The sequence below is a fragment of the Hydra vulgaris genome, chromosome 14 (assembly GCF_038396675.1).
Source record: "Hydra vulgaris chromosome 14, alternate assembly HydraT2T_AEP".
Classification (NCBI taxonomy): domain Eukaryota; kingdom Metazoa; phylum Cnidaria; class Hydrozoa; order Anthoathecata; family Hydridae; genus Hydra; species Hydra vulgaris.
In genome coordinates, this window is record NC_088933.1 from 31,412,424 (window position 1) to 31,438,769 (window position 26,346).

A 26,346-nucleotide genomic window follows, 5' to 3' on the forward strand; every position below is an offset into this window, starting at 1 on the left:
CCTTCCTCCTCGCCATCACCTTTTTCATCACCTCCTTTATAACCCCCCCCCCTTTCTTCTTCCCTACTCTTCCATTTCCTATCCTCCTCATAGAAATAATCGAAGTATAGACAATGGTTTTTCAGTTGTTCAAAAGAAGTATAGATTTTTTTTTGAGTTGCACTTTCAAGCAATAAAAATTGAAAATTAAGGCAAATTCATTGGAAAACTTACACAAATTATGTTTCCTCAATATGATGAAATAAAGCTGTAATTACTTAATTTACGAATTGTAAGGCACATTTACGCGGACGAGTCTTAAATTTTTATCCCTCTATTAATAAGAATGACACGCGGGCTTTTAATTTCATGCTTGTTTGTTTTCTCAAAAATATTTATCTACAGTTTAAATTGATCTACAATTTGTTTAGCTTAAAAAAATTTGTGTGGAATTGTGTGGATTTGTTTGATAAAAATTATATGAGCTGATTTAAACATTGAACTGGAAGTTGGAAATTTTCTTTTGATAACTTTTAATTAACATGGCTAATGCTCTTGAAAGTTATTCAGGACGTATCTTTTTGCTTTAATTTCAATCTTCTTTAGTTTATTATCCATTAATTTTTTTTTTAATTTTTTAATGTGATTTTAAACTAAGTTATTTAAATATCCTTAACATTATGCAGATACTGTAGCTGTTATAACACAAGATGGCCGCATGATTGTAGTAAGTTTTGTTTCATTTTTTCAATTTTATATATTTATATATAATATGTATTTGCTAAAGGTTTTTGATAATTTTGTTTTTGTTTTTTTAATTAAGTTGACATAAATATTACTAAATAAGATAAGGATAATTAAAAGTTTCATGTATAGTTTGGCCTCAAATTTTTCTTAGACTAAGACCCTTTTTAACCAATTTCAGAACTTATAGTTTTGTTTATATAAACAAAAATATAAGTTCATTTTTAGCACAATTTTTAATTATATTTTGTAGGAAACATTTTAATATATTTAAATAATCAAAAACTTTTCAAAAAATTCAATCAATTGAAATCAACTATTATTGACTTACTAAAAATGAAGTGCCCTGCTCACAGATCATTCAAGGTAATGAAGCTTCTTGTTATTTTGGCAACATAAGACTTCTTGTTATTTTGTAAAAAGTTTTCACAAAAGGAGTTCCTTTAAAACTTATGTAACTTTTACAATATTGTAAAATATTATACAGTATTTTATCTGTAAAAAGATAAAAAGTACTAACAAAATTTGTCATCTTTTCCAATAAACACTCAGAATTGACTATTTAAGCTGAATTTAATTTTTTTTTTTTTTAATCAAAAGTAATCTGAAAATATCTTTTTTTTCATTATTTAACATTACCATTTTTAGAATAATTTAAGGTAGGCCATGGTTATGATGAACTTAAAGTTGCAAAAAACTCCCTAAAAATTAATAAAGCACCAAGAATTGATGAGATTGTAGCAATGCATTATTAAGTATCTTATTATTTAAGTATCTTTCCGGTGATACGCAAACCCATATTCAATGTTTTTAAATCTTCAATTACAACAGGAACTATTCCAGATAAATTAAAAGTTTCAAAAGTTGTACTAATATCAGTCATTTTCACTTAATAACTACAGATCCATCTAAATCTTTCCTGTTTTTTTCAAAACTTCTAGAACGAATAGTTTACAATAAACTATATAAATATCTGAATATTAACAATACTTTGAATAAAAAACAATTTGAATTTCAAAAGCAACTTTCAACCGAACAATACATTATTAGATCTCGTAAATGAATTGAGTGATATTTTTGGTAATAACAAATTTGTTCTAGGAATCTTTATTGACCTATCAAAAGCATTCTGATACTGTTGATCATGCTATATTACTTTAAAAAATTTTAAAAATTTTACACTGGTTTGAGAGCTTTTTTATAAACAGATAGCAATGTGTTATTACTTTAAAAATATCCATTCAAAGTTGCTTAAAATTAAATACAGAGTTCCCCGAGGTTCTATTCTAGCCCTAGTTCCCTACTTTTCTTGTTATACATCTATGATCTTCCAAAAGTCTTGAACAAACTCGGTGCCATAATTTTTGCAGATGATACTAATTTATTTTATTTGTCTACTTCTATCACAGAACTTTTCAAAACTGCAAGTATTGAAATTGAAAAACTAAATACTTGGTTTAAATCTAACAAATTATCATTGAATACAAAAAAAAAAACAACTACATTCTATTTCAATCCAATCAAAGAAAAAAGTCTATGCCAAAAGAAAAAAAAATATATTACGCTCTAGCAATTAAAGATGGCAGGTGTGTTTTTATTTTAAAGAAACCTACAGTTGGACATTTTAAAAAGTTAAATAGTTGTATGTTTTTAAAATAATCAATATATTGATATGATATTGACCAAAATTAGATTAGATGTTTCTAGACAGCAGCTTGAAGAATTAATTGCTAGAGTGTCAGAATTAATTGCTAGAGTGTCAGAATTAATTACTAGAGTGTCAGAATTGGGGTGTAAAGATGTTGAAAACTTGTCTAAAATTAATAAACTTGTGAGTGAAAACGATATATTGACAGCAAAAGTGACAATAATAGAAGAAGAAAAAACAAGCAGCGTTTTAGATTTGAGTAAATTATTCAATAGTAAAAAGTATGATACATGGACAGAAGAAACAAAGCTTACTTTTAGTTTAAAAAATTTTAAACTGTTTTTACACAAATGCCAAATCACTGAAAGTTAAATTTGATAAGTTAGTTAAAGAAATAGCCCATAATTATTATTATTACAAATCATAATTATAATTACTATGGTTTGTGAAACTTGGTGAGCTAATCAATCTGCAAAAAGTATTGAGGGTTTTAGTTTGTTAAAAAAAGGTCGTGAATATAGTAGAGGCAGAGGAGTTAGTATATAAATAAAAAATACATCAAAACAGAATAAGAATTATCAATTAGACAGTTTTTAGTTACAGAAAGAAATACCAATTAGACAGTTTTTAGTTACAGGATAAGAATCCTGTAACTAAAAACTGTCTAATTGGTAATGCTATCAAACCAGTAAAGCATTCAGTTAAGATTGGTCTGGAAAATGTTCTATGTGGATGTATATATCAAAGTGATATTTTAAGTTACCAGAAAATAGCTAAATCTATTCGACATGCTTATAAAGCTTAGAAAAATGGTAAATTCACAGGAATTCTAATTTGTGGAGATTTCAGTTTTTTAAATATAAAATGGTTTAGTGACGTTCCTGTAAACTTGAGAATGATTCAGATTCAAGCGCTTTAGAATTTATAGAATCTTTAAATGATTTTTTTTTTATGAAATTGTTGCCAACATTTCAACTTAGCTTTGGGTTTGATACAAATTTGTTAGACTTGGTCTTATCAGAATGTAGTAATCATGTTTTCTGTTTCACTTACCTCCTGTAGGTGGAATTGAACATTGACACCATATATAGAATTACAAATATTTTTATAAAATTAACTTTATCAAGTCTTTATAGTCTTTATCAAAAACCAAAAAAAAAAGGCAAAATTATTATACATTAAAAGAAATTATAAAGAATTTTCAAATTATTTTTCAAGTTTTGATTGGGAAAATGAGTTTAAGGATTTAAATGCTAGTCAAACCTATAAAAATGGCTAAATATATATCATACTGGATTTAGTAAGTTTATTCCAAATATAAATTATGATATAAGTAAAAAATATGCTCCATGTGGACTAAAGAGCTTGTTAATACGACAACTTTGTTTACTTTTATTATCTGTTTATTAAATTCTATTTACAACTTTTATACAGAAGCAAAAGTTCTCGAGGGCGTAATTAAATACAAAAATAGCTTATGACTTGACTAATAAATTACATTGATTAACTTTAATAATATTATGACAAAAATTTTATAAACGTAACAATAAAGTTTCATAACGATCAGCTATTATCACATCACCCCAAAAACTAAAGTTCTTAAGTAACATTTAAATAAGTCAGCTTTCTCCTTTCTCTGGTTGATCGTCTGATTACTGGTAATAAATTATTGATGATTTCTCTGCTGTCAGCTTCCTCCTCAGCGTCAACAACTGTTTCTTTGGTTCCTTCCTCTCGTGCAGCAAAAATGTCTAAATCTTCTAAATCACTTTCATCACTGTCAACCTCTTCACTGATAACAATTTAAATTGAAGCGTTTGAAGAATTTGAAACAGGAGCTATACTAACATCTTGCACATGTCTTGGTACACCATCAATTTTAATATTTGTGTTTGTGAGTGTACCAATGCCAGTTACAGTACCAATTTTGCAAACTGAAGTGCACTTTGCATCAGCAGGGTGAACATAAACTTTTTCTCCAGTACTATAAGTTTCCATAACTTGTTGTGATCTTTCCTGAGTTTCAGTGTTTTTCTCCTCTTGAATTGGTATGCCAAAAGTACTTATTTTTTTGAGAAGCAGGTGCAGATTCCTCGTTTGTTCCCATCGTTGGTGTTGCTTTGTACCAAAATATTGCTAGTAATTTTATATAGACATTTTTGTGCCCTCGCAGCTGTTTGTTTTACTGTGCGGTGGTTACGCTCCACAATCCCATTTCCTGATGGTCTATATGCACATCTATACTTCTTTTTTACACACTATTTTTCACATATGTTTGAAAATTCACTAGACTTAAACACCGCTCCATTATCCATCAACAGTTCTTGCGGTGGGCCATGCTCCCTAAATACGGATTCCAATTAACTTACTACATTTTTGGTATCTTCGCAAGGCAACTTTCTCCAAATTGCAAACTGACTTGGTCCACAGTCAATTATTGTTAAATATGGCGACCTTTTATAGTGAGTCACATCACAAGCAATTTGATACCATGTGTCTGGTACATCTAGCACTCCATTTTCCCATTTTATTGACGCTGGATCAATTGAATTACATTGACAACATTTGCGAACACAATTTTCAACGTCTTTTCTTAATATGTGCGGAAGTCTTCATTGCACTGTAAACATTGTCCGATTAACGCCAAAATGATGCTTTGAGTGAGAATTACGAATTTCTTCAGCAATACTCACTCCACATAGTTCTTTAGTATTTCTCCTTAAAGCTCATTTAACCAAGTCTTTGGAACTCTTGTTAACACGTCAGCTTTGTTTTGGAGGACAGAACCCATTTTAACGTGATAGAGAAAGTCTTCTTTTAATAAGCATTTCTGATAATGCATTTGATCGAATCCTATGACTTTCTTGATCTCCGAATAGATCATCCCAAGCATCTCCTTGACTATGATGTTTTATAAAACTGCGGGCAATTCTGAGCCACCCTCCAACAGGATAGTGACTTAATAAGTGTCCACATATTGAAAATAGTTTCCATCGTGTTACTTTTTCAGTTGTGATATCGTGTGACTTTAGAATGATGTTTTCACGTTTCCAACAACGCTCCTTTTTTTCATTTCTAAACAGTTGCAAACCCAAAACTTGTGCCGTATCACATTGCTCCGGCTCTTTTGTTACCAATCCATAACGCACTAAATGGTTTATGACCTTTTCAACTGATGTCATTTCCAAATTAACAATTATGTCGTCAATGTAGTGGTCAGTTGCTTCACTAATACCTGCATTGAGATTCAACACACTGCCTAAGATGGAAGACATAATTTTTGAGGTAGAATTTAACCCAAAACCAAGATGTTCAAGATTTTTCTTCTTTGTAGACTACCTTCTAATGCTCCCACAAACTCAGATTGATGTATATTTGCATATAGGCGCATCTAAGATCAAGCGTTGCAAATTTGTCACCAACAGTTCTCCATTTCTAACTTTTTGATCACATTTGTCACTTCAGTATGTTAATTCACATTTGAGACATAATGTGAATTAACATACTGATTCAATTCGCAAAAGTCCAAAACAGGTCATATCTTTCCTTTATTTTCCTGCTCAACAGCCATTAATGGGACAATCCGTTTTGTACTTTTTTTTTCTTTGTTGCATGGTTTCAACCAGCCATTTTTTACCCATTAATCCATCTCATCATTTAATTGATGTAACAACTGGGATTTTACCTTGTGCTGCGCGACAGAATTTCTCCGTTATGGTTGACCTTGTTTCCATTTATATTTAGCAGTCCACTTTGTACCATCAAAATAAGCATCAAAATCCTTGTCTTTTATACCAACAACTTGTTTCTCTGTACGAATTGAAACAAAACCAAATTCAATTTTTCCATTGTACAAATGTGCTCCTCCATAGCGATTAATGACATCCTTACCAATAATAGCATCAATACTGATGTTTTGAGTTTTTTTCCTTCAATGATCAATGTTACTGTAGCTTCTCCCTCTGTTTTCACAAATTCTCCATTAACAGCCAACACCATTAGTTCATTTCTTCTGATACGTACAGCGGCTTTCTGAGCCATGTTGTTTGAAATAATAGTTCAAGTACATCCGCTGTCAACCAGTGCTTTTCCTGCAAAGGTGTTCACCTGCACAGTGCATATTGGAAGCGCCATTAGTTGTTTAGGGAAACAGCTGGCGCTGGCGATTCCCTATTTGAATTTCCCTGATAAAACGAACAAAATCTTGCAATGTGTCCAGATATTCCACATCTAAAGCATTTTATTCCATCACTAACAATTTGTTTCTTTATAAAGCAGATTCGGGCAACATGTCCAGGCTTGCCACAATTGTAGCAGTTAAAATCAGTAGCGGATGGTTTCTTAACATTTTTATAGAAACCAGAGATTGTTGTTGAAACTTACTCTACTTTTGCTTTTTCCATTATGCGTGTCTGCAATGCATTCCATCTGCAATGCATCCTGTAAACTGATTCTAAATATTTTCACTTATGCTCGTAGCTGCTTTGAAATTTCACCCGGCAATCCAGTTATAAATGCTCTTAGCAATATTTCTTTGCTTTCAATGTTGGCCAAACCCATAAGTTGGCGCAAACTGGCCAAATACACATCGACAGATTCACCATCATTCCATCTCTGATCTCTGAGCTGCTCGTAAGCTTGGAAACCATCGATTGCAAATGCATCTAGTAGAGCTTTTTCAATGTCTGCAGCGGCGGGTTTTTGGCTCTCCCCAAGTTGCTCATATAATGCGAATGCACTGCATTCAAGAAACAACGGAATGATCAATTAAAGATTGCCCATCTTTTGCAGCTCTCCCACCAGTTTGATCTTTTTCAGCCACACTACAACATCTCCAGATCCATCAAATTTTCCAATCATTTTTACCATGGATGTCATACTGCCGAAATAGCTTAATATGACAACTTTGTTTACTTTTATTTTGACTCTGTCTATTAAATTCTATTTACAACTTATACAGAAACAAAAATTCTCGAGGGCATAATTATATACAAAAATAGCTTATGACTTGACTAATAAATTACATCAATTAACTTTAATAATATTATGACAAGAATTTTATAAACGTAACAATAAAGTTTCATAACGATCAGCTCTTATCACAGAGCTTCGGAAAATGATCAAGTTAAAGAAAAAGTTATGGTACAAATGCAGGCATTCAATATTTAAAGAAACTGACATGGTAAATGACTAAAAACTTTGAATAAAAATGTAAAAAAAGAGTTAATAAAAGATATAAGATATAAAAAAAAGGTATAAGATCTTTTGAATAAAATCTGGCTAAAAACTCAAAAAACAACCCTAAAAGTGTTTATTCATATTTAAATAGTAACCAGTTATAAAAGATTCGATTAAAGTACTTAAAACTGTTTATGGTTCAATTAGAACAAACTAGCAGTAAGCAACCCGTAATACAGGTTATTAGTAATTAAATCATTTATAACAATAAAAACGCATTAATAACTTGATATTTTATCTAAAAAATTAAATACAAATTTATCTATAAATAGCACTTTAAGTTTGACTCCCTATCAGCAATGTCATTGCTTATAGTTAAAACATAAAAACTGCATTAACATCAGTTAAGTTCTTTTTAAAATCTGTCGCAACACAGCAGGTACCAGTAAAGGAAAGTCAATTAAAGCCTGCAAATACCTAAAAAAAGAAATGAAAAAAAAATTACAATTTTTAATTACAAAAGTATTATTTGCATTTTATTGTTAGCAGAATTAGGATAATAATATTACAGAAAATATAAAGAACAAAAAAATAGCTATTACAGCCTAGTTCTATCAACACAAAACACAGTAACAATATCGCATAGCATAAGATATTTGTAAAAACTCATTACTATGTGTCTCCAAAAAAATTAAAAAGAAAATATTATAAAAAGGATAGACAATACAACGTAATAACACCACAACTTAATAAGATATTTTATTAACTAAAATACTTGAACTAAAAAGATTTCATTTTTTGCAATATTTGAACAATCGAGGGACAATTATAGTTACTAATTTGAACAATTATATCAGAAAATAGCAAGCAACTTGTAAGATATTTCTTATAAATGGTCATTGTCAATTGTGGTATTAAGAAATATGTAATAAGTTTTATTAGTTCTCCCTCTCATCTTAGAGAAAGAGGGAGAGAAAGATAGTGTTTTCAAAGCAGAATGTAAAAAAAAAAGTAAAAAAACATACAATTGATAATAGTAACTGGTTTTATTGTTACCAGTAAACAAAATTATTTTTACTTTGATTAAAAGATAAACTCCCAGCATTTCTTAATTAAGCTCCAGCTTCGTTCTAACTGTTGACTAATGATTAATAGAGTAAACTTAACATAAAATTAAAACCATATTTCAACAGTAAGCAAACTAATCAAGTAATGACAAAGGCAACTAAAAAAAAAAGAACAATTATGTTTGAAAATATAAAAAAATTTAGAATCATTTATGCTATTAACTGTTTGTTTATAAATTGTTGTTATAAACTGTTATTAATCTAAATATTACTATAAATATATATATATATATATACTATAAATCACTCAATATATTACTATAAATATATAAATAATATTACTATAAATAGAAAAATTCATGCTTTGCTTTGTTCTCAAGTGTCTAAAGTAAAATCGAATTGACAGACATTAACACTGCTTGACACTGAATTCTTGCATGTAAGTTTTCTGCTCGCTGAACAGCATTTCTTACATTTCAACAACGATTAATTTTTTCCTACCTAGATCTATCTCTTTTATTTGACAACAACTATTTTTATGTCGCCTATTACCATTTATAATAATATCTTCGAACCTAATATTATCCATTTCAATTTCACTATTATCATTAAACATATTACCAATAATATTAGTATTGTTGCAACTGAATAATAAATAAACATAAAAGAGTCCTACAAATTGTGATCTTTTCTAATCAAAGACTATATTTCAACTAAAAATTTATTATAAACTGTAGGATCTAAGTTAACTAACATTTTCAATAAAACTTCTAAATGACCTTTTGGGTAAATAACTTCCCTGGAAGCAGGTGCAGCATCATCTCCAACGAATACAACAGCAACTTTACTAACTATAGTTTGCAAATGAAACGTTAAAATATGTAAGCAAAGTTGATTGCGATGTTATTGCTTTCTAAAATTTACTGCTGCAAGTGGGTCAGAGATAGACAGTTGATAATGTTGGGGGAATATCTTGATCTGGCCTAAGATTACCTACACAATGAAAAACTTAACCACATATTTTAAAACATGGCGGCCTATGATTTATAGGTTAAACAACATCATCAGTAAATAAAGCAAAATTAAGACAGGCATATTAAATTCTAATATATTTAAAAAAATTGATATTGGAATTATGATATAACTTCCTGTAAATCTTGCAGAAATAGTGAAAATGGAAGCAAAACTACCTTTCTATTATGGCAACATAATAAATGTGTTTCATCAAGAAATTTTTGATCACAGGAATGCTGACAGATCTGGCTCATTTCTCCTAATTAATTATAATCTAGAATAGTATCACTTCTTGCTATACAATATATTCTGATTGTCTAGCAGCATTTCGTACATTTTGAGGATAATTAATCTCATCTAGGCTATCTCATTTATTTATGTGATAATTACTTTTAACTAATCTAACCATTATGATTACTAATTTAGGTATAAATTAATTTCTTCTTACCAAGCAGCATTTCTTATATTTTGATTACAATTAATTTCAGCTTGCCTTGTTCTAATCATTTCAATAAATTATCAATTATTTTTAAGTTGATAGTATTTCTTATAATAACTTATTTAAGCCTAATATCAACCATCCAAAAAAAAAGAGAAAAGAAATTAAATAAAAATATCAAAATATTAATAGTCTAAAGTGGTAAACATATCTACAAAGAGGTAAACATATCTACAAAAAGAAAAAATTAACAAAAACCTGCAATCCTAATAACAAAGATATTATTTAGTAATAAAAACAAAAACACAATGTTAAATGTTACTGGTTTCTCATCTATAAAACAATTTTATTTAACTATTTAAGAGAAGAAAAAAATAAAAAAAATCTTATGTTAAGCAATGTATTTTAAAAAAAGAATCAAATCCAATTACTTTAGAATATATATGATATATAAATCTCTACAATTTAACTCATTAGCTTAACCACTGGGTTTACCATTGAGGTCAAAAATTAAAACAATTTATTACATTAATTATTCAAATTAAAAACCTTTTAATTTTAATTTAATTAAAAGCAATTTAATTTAGGATTTATTAATATCCATATTTTTTTGGCAATGTCAGCTAGTATATTTTTTATCTAAAGTAATAAAAAAGATTAAACCATTTAAAAACAAATTTAAAAATCTAAATATGTATTCAGATACCTTAAAAAGAAGCATAACACAACATTCTTTTGACAACTTCCAACTTAATTTTTTTACTTTCTACTACTTTTTTCTTTTTTACTATTTTCTATACCTATTTTTTTTTATCTAAAAGAAAATATACATATAGATACAGAGTAATTTAAAATATACTGAAATATACGCAAATTTATGTAAAGACACTTACTGTTATTTGTGGACATGTAAGTCCACAAATAACAGTCTTATTTTATTTAAAGAAAAGAAAACAGGGTATAAAAATCAGAAAAATACAAACAACAAACAAACAATAGGAAAAAATTTTATAATAAAATTAAACAATGAACAACATCAATTCCTCTTAAAACTAAAATTTATCAGCTCTAATCCGCTTGCAGACCTTTCTTGAAAAACTAGTGGAATACTGATCCGCGTGTAGAAAAGACTAAAAAACTACCTAAAAAACAACACTACTACTACTATTAGCGTATTGATTTATAACAAATGAGGTATTATATTGCAAATGAGGTATATATTGCAAGTTGTTTAAATGAATATTTTGTTTCAGTATTTTTAAAAGTTGACATAAAAGTTATACCCTGTAACTTTTCCTTTGAAAATGTCAAAAAAAGCGATTCAAGTTTTAATGACACTGATGTTGAATATCATTTTGTAAACCTTAATGTAAATAAAGTAGTTGGTATTGACAAAGTTCATCATCATGTTATCCAAGAATGTTCAATTTTTCGCCTGTTATCACTGATCTATAAAATGTCTTATTATAGTGGTGTTATACCAAATGAATGGTTAATTGCAAGCATAACTCCACTGTTCAAAAAACGTCACAGATTAGATCCTTCAAACTATTGATCAATATCATTAACATAATTGTTTTCAAAATTATGAGAAAATTATTTGCAATGTTATGATAAATCATTTGACTTTTAATAAATTATTAGCTAGTGAACAGCATGGATTTGTTAATAGTAAAAAGTGTTGTTCAAATTTGTTAGAGACTTTTGATTTTAAAACAAGAGAAATCAAAGCTGGTAATATTATCAGCATGATATTTTTGGACTTTGCAAAAGCTTTTGATTTGGTTTCTTTATCTAAAGTTTTATGGTTATGGTTTCACTCTTACATTTTACAATGGTGTAAAACATTCCTTAGTAATAAGAAACATAGAGTTGTTCTGGGTGAGTTTCTTTTATGTTGGGAGGAACTTACAAATGGAATACCTCAGGGTTGAGTTCTTGGCCCACTACTATTTGTAATTTATAAAAATGACTTAAAGTTTAATATACTAAGTAAATTATTTGCAGATGATACTAAAGTCATGTCAGCAATTACCATTGAAGGTAACAGCAATGCTCTTCAAGAAGACTTAAATAAGTTGTTAGACTGGTCAAATAAGTGGTCGATTAAGTTCAATGGAGATAGGTGCAAAGTTATGCATATAGGTAAATTGAATCCTTAATTTAACTACAAATAAGAAGATCATTTTTTACAAATGACAGAAATTAAAAGAGATTTAGGTTTTATAATATCAAATGACCTTAAATGGAAAAACCATGTTATCAGTAAAAAAATATATATCACAATAAAATCGATGACATTGGTTTTATTGTGGCGCAATGCCTCAATTTTAATGTGACTGCAATGACATCCAAATAGAGGAAGTGTTTGTTTAGCGGTGAAAAGTAAAAAAAAAATTAAAAGAAAAAAAAAGGATTAATATTAACTAATTTTGTACATTGTCTATATGTTGTGCATTTATGTATATAAAAAATGTTGAATGTATTTATTTTTTTGCATTTTTTTCTGTCACTTTAGTTGTTGTTGCTTTTTCTATATCCTGATATTTACTTTTGTTTAACTAATCTATGTAATGCATAATATAGGCTTTACAATTGTATGTAGTAGTGTATGTATTTTTTTATTTAAGTTTGCCTTTTTATATTTTTTTGCGAAGATTTTTTTCTCTCACTCTACCTTCTGAACTTATGTGATTAAAATTTTTGTTTTCTCCTACATTTTTTTCTCACTCATCTTATCTTATCCGTTCATTCTCTCTCTTTTTTTTTTTTTCGTTTTTCTTAGCCTTACTCCTTTATATTTTTGTTCTGATTCCAACGTTTTTAATATTATTGTTCCTATTACTTCTTTTTTTATCACTTGTATTAATGTAGTTTACTACATTAATACAAGTAATAAAAAAATATATTATGATAATAAAAAAATATAAAAGTAATAAAAAAATATAGTATGATAAGGCGACGTGGTCTTCAGCAAGTTTTCAGCGTTCTTTTAACAGCGTTACTTTTTTTTATTTATATTTGTGCTAATTAACTATTTGTACTGAAAAATTATATATATATGTGTGTGTGTGTGTGTGTGTGTGTGTGTGTATATGTATATATATATATATATATATATATATATATATATATATATGTATATATGTATATATGTATATATATATGTATATATACATTATGGTGGTCCTTAAAAACAGTTTTTAAAAAAGAGTCTGCTCTTACCCAAAAGTGTTCTATATAATAACACTAAATTTAAAGATTTTTTGACTAAAAAAAATACTTTAAGGAGTGCCCCAAGACCCTTGAACACTTAACAGATCCTTAATATTATCAAAAAATAAGTTTTTCAAAAGTATGTCATGTTGGATTCAAATGAAGCAAAATTATATAAAAATTTAAAATTTGTTTTATAAATAATTGTTTTTTTTCACTTTTAAACACTTTTAAACTAAAATGATTAAAAGTTCATTTGTACCTAATATATATATATATATATATATATATATATATATATATATATATATATATATATATATATATATATATATATATATATATATATATATATATATATATATATATATATATATATATATATATCAGGGATACGGAGTCCCAAAAAGGACTCCGGATTTAAAAGTCACAAAAAGATTACTTCATACTAGTTTTTGGTATCCAGGAGCTCTAAAATATAAATAAGTTTATGAACTACTGATAGGAAAAAATTAAGACTTTTAGGTTAGAGGAACAATCGTTTTTTGAACCCAGAGTCCATAGGTATAATGGCGGCAAGGACTCCGGGCTTAAAAACAAGTTTCAAGTCATTAAATCTCATGAATTTTTTTCTTAGAGCAGATCATAAGTCAACAAACATGTTTAGAGCTTCTGGACACTACAGACTTGGAAAAAGTAGAGATATAAAGCCGGAGTCCTTTTGGGACTCCACATCCCTGATATATATAGATATATATAGATATATATATATATATATATATATATATATATATATATATATATATATATATATATATATATATATATATATATATATATATATATATATATTATATAATATGTATATATATATTATATATATATTTATTTTATATATATATATATAAATATATATATATATTATATAATATGTATATATATATTAGGGTGCATTGAAAAACAGAATTTTTTTAAAATTGCTTTGTAATGGCTCTAAATGTATGCTATATAATAAAATATCACTTAATTAACAAAAAATTTCGAAATTAAAATATTTTTAGAGTTGCCTCTAGTCCCTTGAACATTTTAGGGCCCAATTTTTTTTTCCCCAGAATATTAGGATATTCTGGGAAAAAAAATTCTTCAAAAGTAGATCAACCTGGTACTCAAAAGAAGCAAAATTTTATAAAATGTTTGAAAATAATATTTGTTTTATGTAAAAATTATTATTTTGAATTTCATTGCATAATAATTATGGTTTTTCAACTAAAAAAAAAAAAAAGTGCATTTTTACAGGTTTTTTAATAATATTTTTTTTTAAAGTTTTTTTATAAAACAATTATTATTTTTGAACTTGTTATAAAATTTCACTTCTTTTGAGTACCAGGTTGATCTACTTTTGAAGAATTTTTTTTTCCCAGATTATTAGGGGCCCTTAAATGTTCAAGGGACTAGAGGCAACTCTAAAAATATTTTAATTTCAAAATTTTTGGTAATTTAGTGATATTTTATTATATAGCATATATTTAGCATATATTTTATTATATAGCATATATTTGTCATTGCTTTGCAATGACATCGCAAATGGTGGACGCTTTTTTCAAACGGTTGAAAATAACTTTTGAAAGGAAAAAAGTAAAAGGGAAAAGAAAACATTTATAAATTAAACAAAAATAAAATCAACATAAAAAGAAGAATAATTAAACGTTTTAAAAGAAAAAAAGAAAAAGAAATATCTGTAAGAAAATAAGTAAAAAAGTAATGAAAATAGAAGTTAAAAAAAAAACGTTAATGAATGAACTATATAAAAAGAATGGCAAAGAAAGAAAAAAAAACTATTTAAACATCGGAACCACGTTCGGCAAATCAAGATTTTTTTTTATTTTTTTATTTATTTCTTTAGTTTTCTTTCATTTATTTCTTAGGATTATTTATTTTATTATTTATTTATTTTTCTTCAGTTTTTTAGCGTATATAGTTTTACTTATTATTTTTTGTTAGTCTTTTATTTATTTTTAATTAATATTTATTTTTAATGGCATATAAATTTTTTTTTATACAGTTACATATTATTTGTTTTTATTTTCATTTTAGCCATTTATTACATATGTTTTATTCTACCGTGTATTATTATTTTTTTTAATCCTTTTTTTTTTTTTTTTTTTTTGCCAAAGGTAATTTTTTGTTTTGTTTTTAATGTTTGTTGTAACTTTGATTTTCTCAGTGTTTTTCTGTTTATATTGTATTTATTTATTTGGTCATAATATTTGCAATATATTTTGATTATTATATTATAACAACTATGATTATATTAATATATTTACTAAATCTTTATAATTTTTTTAGCAGTAGTCGTTTTTATGTCATCGTAAGTTGTTACGTTTTGTCAGGTTATTACTGTTTGTAACTGTAACTTTGTAAGTAAAAAGGATTGCTGTATGAAAAGTAATACCGATTTATTTAAATTATTATAATTACTTTATTATTATTATTACTATCATTGTTATTGTTATTATTCTTATTACTATTATTAATATTATTATTATTATTATTACAAAGATTAATTGTATATAAGTAAACAATTTTTTAAGGTATTTACTTGAGATTAGTATTTCAATACTATTTGTAAATAGCCGTGAAAATTTATTTTCAGAATATATATGATTGATTGATTGATTGATTTAGAGCTATTACAAGGCAATTTTAAAAAAGTTCTGTTTTTCAATGCACCCTTATATATATATATATATATATATATATATATATATATATATATATATATATATATATATATATATATGTATGTATGTATGTATATGTATATATTTGTACCTAATATATATATATATATATATATATATATGTATATATTTGTACCTAATATATATATATAATGTATATATATATATATATTTGTACCTAATATATATATATAATGTATATATATATATATATATATATATATATATATATATATATATATATATATATATATATATATATATGTATATGTATATGTATATGTATATATTTGTACCTAATATATATATATAATGTGTATATATATATATATGTATATATATGTATATGTATATATTTGTACCTAATATATATATATAATGTATATATATATACATACATACATACATACATACATACATACATACATACACACACATATGAGTAAAAGTTCCAGGTAACAAATGAAAAACTATTTAAACAAAGATGAATAAAATATAATTATTAGTTAAGTTTTAACAAATATTTTAACAAATAATTAAATTTTTTTCTCAAACACGGTTTTGAGAAAAGAATTAAATTATTTGTTATAATTTAACTAATAAATATATTTTACTCATCCATGTTTGAATAGTTTTTCATTTGTTACCTGGAACTTTTACTTGTATATATGTGTGTGTGCGTGTATGTATTTGTATGTGTATTTTTTTAGGGAACACTTAAAGGTTTTGATCAAGCAGTTAACTTGATTTTAGATGAAAGCCATGAAAGAGTATTTTCACCTGATAGTGGAGTTCAACAAGTTATTCTTGGACTTTATATCATCCGTGGTGATAATATGTATGTTGTTTTTACATTTTGAAAATTAATTTTTTTTTAATTTTAATGTTAAAAAAGGAGCATGTAATTAATGTTAATAGTTTTTATTTAAATAGAAAAGCCTTTTTATTTGAATATTTATTTGTTGTTAGTTGATAACTTTAGTAATTTTTGTTTTATCCATTTTTTCTTTAATTAGGCAAGTTTTTCTATTAGTTACAAAAATTGTGTGAAAATCTAAAAAGTAAAAAAAAAGGTTTTTTACTTGCTTTTACAAAATTCTAACATATTTTAAATTCATGTAATTCAAATATTTTGAGACCCCTTGAGGATTTGAATTCAATTCAAATTGAATGCAATTCAATTCTATGTGTTATATGATTTTTGTGATCTGTAATCATAAGTAATAAAAATTTCCAATGAGTATTTTCTAGAGGTTTACCCATTTTGCATAACTAGCCAGATACCAAATATTTTTATCTATATATCCAGATATGAATATAATGACATTTTTTAAACTTTTTTTTTTTAATGGAAAATCACATCAATCGATGTAAACAGCTTAGAAGATCTTTTTTACAAGAGTTTTTTACAAGTAAGATGATGGGAGGCCTGAAGTGAAATATTTATTTTGATCCCAAATATTTCTTAGTTATTGGTGGCGAAAAAACTTTTGCTTCACTATTGAAAAATTACAAACCATTTTTTTAGGTTATTGTGTAGTAGTTTTGTAATTAACTTTCAAACCAAAAAATAATAACATCTTGTAAATTGTGCATAAATAAGTATGAAACTCTTTTTTTTTAAATCAAAATTTGTAAAATTTAAGAGTGAAATAATTTTGAAATGCATGCCTAAATACAAATTCCTGATTGGCCAAATCTCTTGGCACTAGTGATACATTTCTTTGTTTTAATATTTTTTATATCAAAACTATTGTTGTTGTTTTTTTGTGTGTTTTTAACAGGGTTCGAAAAAATAAATTTGATATGGTTAATTATTGCATATTATACTTTAAAGTTCTGTCACAAAGTTTCATTTTTTTGTGTAAGGGAGAGGGGGGAGCATTGGTAAATTTTGACAAAAATTAAACTCATTAAATTTTGACTCACTAAAAGCATGTACTTGTAATGTTAATATTACAAATATATAATAAATATATAATAAAATTTATGATATATTTTGTTTCGGAAAAAAGTCTTTAGGCAAGCATTTTCTTTGGGTTTTCACACTAGATATTCATTTATCTATTAATAACTTTACTTATTCAATAGAAAATTTGACTAAAGCATGAGATTAAAAAAGGTGAGAAGCGGAAATCACTTTCAAAATAAGTTGCTAATATTAAAATAATAGTAATATTTTAGTTAATATTAAGCAATTTGAAAATCAGAAAAAAATCTTGCACATTCATGAAGAAAATCCATCATCGATGAAGAAAATCCATCATAGAACTACAAACCAGTCTCAAAAGCTACTATAGTTCCTATATCTACTGTTGGAAGGATTATAAAATGATATATCTACTGTTGGAAGGATTATAAAATGATATATCTACTGTTGGGAGGATTATAAAATGATATATCTACTGTTGGAAGGATTATAAAATTTAAACTTTATCCATCAAATGAGCTAAAGGATCTGGAAGAAAAAATAAATCAATAAATCAGTGGTAAAAAAGATTCGTTGTTTTTTTTTTTTGTTATGGAAAGTGAAGAAATACTACAATTACAAGTCTTTCGGAGCAATTAAATACCTAAATCATTCTGACAAACAAAACTCCATTGCCAAAACACGAGCACAAAAACTTTACATCTAAGTTTTAACAAAATTGAATGGTGGCATTACATTACAAGTCTTTCGGAGCAATTAAATACCTAAATCATTCTGATAAACATAAATTGCTCAAGTAGACCAATTTAGAGGAGTTTGGGCTATGGTGGGCTTCCCACCATGGCCTGGTTAAGTACAATACTTTTGAATTTTCTGAACGTAGTTTTTTTATCAATGCTCCTTTACAATCAAAACATTGGTTCATAGCCAGAGGAGCATTGTTATACACTGTTTACATAAATGCAGTGACAAATTTAATTAAAAATAAATGTAATTTTAATGATAAATACATTTTAAAACCAACAACATTTTCTAAACATATCAAGGAAATTTAAACATGAAAAAGAAGTACAGCTAACTTTTTTCTGCTAGTGACTATTTTACCACCTGAATCATTTAATCCAGTTTGGTCAGATAATCAACTTTTAGCAAGTTGATTATCAGATTTGTCAATACCAAGACTCAAACTATATAATCATAGAACAATTTTTGCACTTGTTAAACTAAAGGAGTATGCATTAAAAACTAATTGCATACTTGTTATTTATTTCACATAGTTTTGAGGAATCCCTAATTTTTTCTAATCTGTTATATAAAGTCATAAAAATCGTGTTAATTATTTAAGCATTTTATCTCTGATAGATTTTTTTATCTTTTATTACCATATTAATTGCAACATTTAATTTCTCTTCTTATGAGATGTATCTTGGTGTTTTTATAATGTAATTGTGTTGCATTTTTCTGAAAAATTATATTTATATTACAGCAATAAAAAGTGAATTTAAAACATTAAAATATTTTTTATACCGTGTTGTACCAAGTTTATATGTAATCTACAAAAGAGATGTTAAAAATCCTGTACCAATGCTTCATGATTTCAATGTTCCAATTTTCACCCTTTATTTTTCTTTTTGGAATTTTAAGTTTAAATTAAAGTTTAAAGTACTTAAAACATTAATAAAAACCCTAATGCTCTTCCCTCTCTCCTACTGTAAAATTTGACACTTGAATTACATAGTAAAATGTATAAATAACATTTAAAATAGTGTAGAAAGTATTTAAAATGTAAGTTAGAAGATATTTGGAATAGTAAAGAATTAAGTTTAAAATAAATTAAAAATTTAAAGAAATAATTAGTAAAATATTTATTGACTTTTAAATTTGGTCATTTTTCTTTTGACAAATATTTGTAATAAAATAAACTTCGTTGTTATCGTTGTGATTCTCAATTTTTATTTTTTATTTTTTTTTTATTCTGATTCACTCCCAACAAGGCTGCAAGCAACCACTATTAAGTTGGGAGTTACTAGAAAAAAAGAATAGAGCAAGGAAACAGTTGACAGAAGACTAAAAAAGTTGAAGGTTGTATGAGTCAGGAAAACGTGAAGATGGAAGAGAGTTCCAAAGGGTAAAAGGTCGGGGGGAAAAACTAGACAAATAAAAATTTTTGGAGCATGCAAAACCAGATACGTAAAATAATGAAACTTTGATGAATGATGATTCAAGTGAGAATGAGTTTTGGTTGATTGAACTAGAGATGAAAGCTCCTTTGAGCAGTGGCTATGATAGTATTTGTAGAAAAGAGAAAGAGATACAATTTTACGACGATGGAAAGAGGCTCAAGCTTAGCAGATAGAGCGGATCCAATTACATTTGCAATGCGTTTTTGGACCTTGTAAAGGAAAGAAAGAGCATCATTAGAAGAACCAGCCCAAAAATGACAACAGTATTTCATACAGGGAAGAATAAGAGATTTGTAGAGGTAGAGAATGGAATCAGGAGAGGAAATGGCAAACACGCTAAAGAGAAGCAACCTTAGCAGATGGTAATTTAGCAATCGGTTGTATGGTTTCCCTGAAAGATCAGTAGTAAATGATAATCCATGAAGACGTAAAGAAGAGAACCCAGTGAGAGGGTTGCCATTCCCCTCCCCCCTAATAATTTTTCAAATTAATAATTTTAAAGAAATTGACTGAAAAAATGACTTTAAAAAAAATGTTCTTAAAACAATTTCGGGCTAGTACTGCCCCCTCCCCCCCCCCTCCTCCTCATATAATTTTTGTTCCTACGGCCCTGCATGTTAACGCAGATGAGCGAAATTGATCTAAAGACTCCAAAATTGTGTTCTTTAGATTCATTATTAGGGATAGTAAAAAGGTTTTAAAAATTATTAAAAAAAAAAGAAACGTTTCTTTAAATAATCAAAAAACTTGAAACAAAAAAAATTATAACATCTAAAGCTCTTGTTTGGATTTAAAATACGCTGATAAAGTCATGCTTATTTCAAATAAAATTCGAAATTTTATGAAACTCAAATTCTTTAGCTTACGCAAAAAAAGTATATAAATATGACATTTTTATTTAAATATAAAAATATATTCTTTTCTGGGAAAATCGTTGAGAGAATTTGGTTGTAATTAAATTTATTTTATCTATATATTGTTTAAAATTTTTGTTTTTAATGAATAAAATTTTTTTAATATTCTTTATTGGCTAATTTGTTAAATTATTTATTTGGTTTATTTTATTTGCTTGTGCAATTTGCTTATTTATTTACTAGAGCTGTTATTGGAGAGATTGATGATGAAGTTGATTCTGAACTCGACCTTAAAGAATTAAAAGCAGAACCTTTTAATCCTGTTGTTTACTAAAACTTTTAGACTTAAAATAAAGACTCCTGCTTTTTTGCATTTGTAAAACTAAAGTAAAGAAGTTTTTGGAAATAATTCACCTAGAAAAATTTTACATAATGGTTTTCCGCTTAAACCACAGATCTATAATGTATTCTTATGAAATATTTTATGCTTCTATTTATTTTTTATTATTTTGTTTTTAATGGCGCGTTAAAACTCTTCGTAGAGGTTTTCTTATTTTGAATATTTAAAATTATTACTTTTTAATATATTTTAAAAATATCAACATGGTTTTGAATGATTGGTTTTAAAAGTTGTTAGAAATTTTCGATGCTTGGTTGTTAAAAACCTCTCTTTACAACTCAGCGTTTTACCATCCAGACACCGCTATTTAAAATGGTTACTAAAAACGTAATTAATCGATGTTTCTACGTTTTGCCGATCTCTAACGGGCAATTAATGTATGCTACTTTAAATATTCTTGAAGCAGACATGAACAATAACAAATTAATAATAAAGCATATTAATAATAAAAAAAACTAATTAGAATAATAAAAAGAAAATGTATTGTAATGTTTCGAAGAAAAAAATCATGGTGCATAAATAAAAAAAGAATTTCGAAAAAAATCTGCTTTAAACCTTTACTATTTACGCAATGACGCGAACAATCGAAATTTAAATTTACTTTTTTACAAAGCTGCGCGAGTGATTTATGCGTAAAAGATTAGTGTCGTCATCGAAATGATGAACAATAGAGTTATTTAGAGATTAAGGCAGATCGTTATTAATGTATATTAACGATCTGCCTCAATCTCTAAATTAATAGTAAAAGCCATAAAACAGAATCCTGTAGCACACCATACTAACTTTACTTGTGAATTGAAACCCATTAATCGAGATGAACTGAGTGCGATTTTTAATATACGATAAAAAGCAATTATTAGCAATATCCTGTATACCATAGTGATAGAATATTTTAATTAAAATCTTGTGGTCAACTGTATCAAATGCTTTTTGGAGATCAATAAAGACGCCACAAGCAAAAGAACCATTATCAATGGAACCACGAATCATTTCAGTAATGTTAATAAGTGTAGTAGAGAGTATTTTAAAAGAAATCCAAACTGGCGGCCGTTGAGACACTTAGAATTATCAAGAAAGTGGTAGGTACGAGAATGCATTATTTATCAAGAATTTTGCTGATATTTAATAATAATGATATTGGTCTATATTTATTGCAGTCAAGTTTTGAGTCCTTTCTATGGATTGGTTTAACAGATAGTTTAGAAAGCATTGAAGAAATATCATTAGCAAGAAGTTTAATGCTGTTTGAACCAGAAGCCTTGCCATCATTTAGTGAAAGAATAACTGATATTATTTTATTTTTGTCAGTAGGTTTAATGAAAATATTATTTGATATTTTTAAATACTGTGGAAGTATGTATGGGATAAGTGAATATTATTTTGCAGTTTTTCAGGGATTGAAATTAAGGGAGTTAAAAATTTCCGAGATTTTACCTGGATCATGTATACTGATATTATTTGAAGAAATACAATATGGGTATGAGATATCATCCAAACGTATATTCAAAAAGTTTCTCATGCCCTTTCACGTAGCTCTCAAACTATTGCAATTATTCGTAAAGCAGTTAGAAAAGTAGTTCTTTTTGCTTCTTCGGATAAGTGTTACAAGTAAATATAGGCTTATAGGTCTATAGGTTTTGTAAATTTTTTTAAGAATTACTTTAGTTTTTTTAGCGGTGCTTGTTTGTCTAGAAGAGAGTTAAAGCTAATGAAGAAATCTTGATATTTATTTTTATGACCATTAGAAACTTTGATTACTTTATCCCAGTTTATTTTCAAGTAATCATTCCTGAATTCTTCACTAATTAGTTTTTTGAAGTTTCGAAAATATTGCTTTTATGAAAAAAATTAGAAACTTTGGCAAATGATCTGATATTCTAATAGATTATAGTTGTTATTTAGCTGATAAGTAAAGTTATTATTAAGTTGATTAAAAGTATAAGATTCTCGAGAGCAAAGAGTGAAAGGTCATTCGGCAGATCGTTGAGATGTAATATATTATCAATTGAAGTTTGAAAATTACTGTTGCAGCATGTAATACAGAGCCAAAAAGTCAGGGAAGACTTTTTGGATAAACTAAAATCATTATTATTCAAAGAAAGATGATTGGCACCTGTACTTGTATATGTGAAAGATGATTAACACATGTACCGTATCATCTTATACATAATGCTATATGTAATTATTATTATTAATATCATCTATATATAACTGTTTATTTTCTGTTGTAATTATTTTTTTACCTTTGTTACCTTAATAGCATAAAAACACATCAGGATTGAATAAAGAAATCGTAATCATTTTATACTGTATTTCTGTATTTATGGGAATATTAAAAGAAGTAAATTTTTATTTGTTATCCTTTTCAATATGCAAGTTTGTAAATCAGTTTATTCCTGATGTTGCTTTAATTGTATAAATAAGATATACTGTACAAGAGTTTTAAAATAATAATAGTACTTCACACACACGTGTGAAAGTATTATTATTTTAGCTATACCGTGCCAATTTTTTTTTTTTTTTTTTGTACGACTAGTGCTGTGACTGAAGAATTTTAATGTGCAGAGTTCTAAGAAATGAGAGATCTGTAAAAAAAATTTTCTTGTTCCATTAAAAAAACTTAGTTCTTGTTCCATAGTAAAAGAAATTTTTGTCAGGTGATTAGTTGTAAAAATTTGTTTTTTTTATTCCTATGTTTTTAATTCCTTAGCAACCGTGGCGCAGTGGTTAAAGTTTTAGCTAACAACCAAAGAGGTTCAATGCCGACTCTAACCCAATAAGCAACATTGGAAAGAAACGAAGGGTGAACTTCCTGGTTAAATGCTCCTTAATAACTTAAAAAAAAACTTAACTGTGTCAACTATTCACGAGGTTAGAATCTTTGAGTTTTAAAATAAAACGATTTAAAAATTAAAAACTTTAGGAGACGGCAGATAAAAAGGTTTTTAAATATGTTTTGTCCGCAACTTTTTTGGCTATCATATATATTTAGGTTTGTATGTATAAAAATACTTAGGTTTATATATATTTTTAGGTTTATTCCTACGTTTATACGTAAGTTTATATATATACCTAGGTTTATATCTATATACTTAGGTTTCAATATAGTAGAAAAATATTATTTTGAGGTACATAACGCAATCAATAACTCGAGTTTTTCAAAAAGTGAAGACAGAACAAAATAATTCTAACCTTGCGTGTTGTCTACTATTTCCATTCAGAAATTAAAGCACATCTAAAGATGTGTCTCATTTTCTGATCCGAATTTAGCGCAAATGTTATCAACATGTCGTTTACAGAATACTGGTTTCACACCATTGTAACTTTTAATCCATTCATTTTTAATATGACTCATAAACAAATTGGCAAGAACAGGTGCTAGTAGAGAACCTATAGCTACACCATCAATTCGATTATTAGTTTTTTGGCTATTGCCACTTCGCAAATTTAACTTTGCGAATTATTATCTTACTTTGCAAAGTGAGATAGTTTTTAAATATCATTTTTAGTAATTTTAATGTTTTTATTATTGAGCATAACTAATATATTTGCAATTTTAATGGTTTCTTGAAGCATTAGTAGATAAACTTGTCGCATTATATGACACTAAAATATGTTGAAAAAATGGTAACTTTCGGAAAATGAATCCTTTGTGCAAAACTAAATGGATATAACAAATCTCTAAGAAATTCGACTGTTTGACAATCATAGGTACCAATATAAGATACAATAGATCTAAAGTTTATGTCTCAGAAGAATTTAGTTTATGTATCTTTAGAAGACCATAAATACGAGCAGGATGGAATCCAGACGGATAAATTTTGTTATATGTAGAATCATTTAAAAACCTTTTGGTTTTAGTTTCCTTAGAAAATTTTTAGGCTTTTTTCTATTTATGGTAACATCTTTCTCAAGTCGTTTGAATTTCGTTTTATCATCAATAATTTTATTAATACCAATTTTTAAAAATAAAATCGTTATCTAATGTGACGGCGCTATTGACATTATCAGGTTTTAAAATAATATTATCCAGGTTATTAGAAAGTTTTTTCGGAGTTTCTTGAGCTCGGACGTTTAAGATATTAGAAAAAAGCGGAAAGTTATTATGCGCAAGCGCAGTAGAGTTTTATAAACTTGAGAAAATAAAAAATGGCTACGGACCCTCTGCAACAGAAAAAATGTAATTAAAAAACCACTTTTTTGTATATTCTAGGTCGTAATATACGTTTCTAATTACTTATTGAGTAAAGCAAGTTTATACATAGAATAATTACATAAATTATTAATTCAAACATAATAAGAAATGTTTCATTATGAAAAAATATAAACACAAAAAAGTTATACATAGAATAATTACATAAATTATTAATTCAAACATAATAAGAAATGTTTCATTATGAAAAAATATAAACACAAAAAAGTTATACATAGAATAATTACATAAATTATTAATTCAAACATAATAAGAAATGATTCATTATGAAAAAAATATAAACACAAAAAAGTGACTTTATTGCTATTTGTTTACGATTTTAAAAATACTTTTCGTCATTATTTGAGCGTTAAAATTAAATTTTTTTGCTTTGTTTCAATTATTTAAGATTTTAATCTTTTTAGTAGGTAAGTGGTTTAATTTTTTATAAGTAGCTAAGTGGTTTAATTTTTTTTTTCTACATAAAAAGATAAAACATTTTGTGTTAAATTTGTAATAAATTAACAATCTTTACTTGATTTGAAACCACTAATATTGCAATAGATATATGAAATAGATATATAAAATTTTATAGTTGAATAAATAAAAAAATTTACACTTGCAACTACTTATTTGTTTTTTCTTTAACATTGTCTCACTTTCCCAGTTGGTGTTTTTATATCGAAATCTCAATATAAAAATTATATAACCACAATAAAACATACTTTAATATAATGTGTTTATAGTTTTGAGAGTCTTCT

General features: G+C 26.6%; 1 protein-coding gene across 1 annotated transcript; it reads left to right on the forward strand.

Annotated features, from left to right (window-relative positions):
- The first annotated feature begins 299 nt into the window (after positions 1-299).
- On the forward strand, positions 300-21,497 carry LOC105843618 (U6 snRNA-associated Sm-like protein LSm8). Its single transcript, XM_065818292.1, has 4 exons — positions 300-552; positions 666-706; positions 16,737-16,864; positions 21,237-21,497. The coding sequence occupies exons 1-4, from the start codon at positions 522-524 to the stop codon at positions 21,325-21,327; spliced, it is 291 nt and encodes a 96-aa protein (XP_065674364.1). The 5' UTR covers positions 300-521; the 3' UTR covers positions 21,328-21,497.
- The last annotated feature ends 4,849 nt before the right edge of the window (positions 21,498-26,346 follow it).

Coding starts and splice junctions, on each gene's coding strand:
- LOC105843618 (XM_065818292.1), top strand. CDS start 522: ATGGCTAATGCTCTTGAAAGTTATTCAGGAC. Junction 553..665: donor TCTTGAAAGTTATTCAGGAC/GTATCTTTTTGC, acceptor AACATTATGCAG/ATACTGTAGCTGTTATAACA. Junction 707..16,736: donor AAGATGGCCGCATGATTGTA/GTAAGTTTTGTT, acceptor GTATTTTTTTAG/GGAACACTTAAAGGTTTTGA.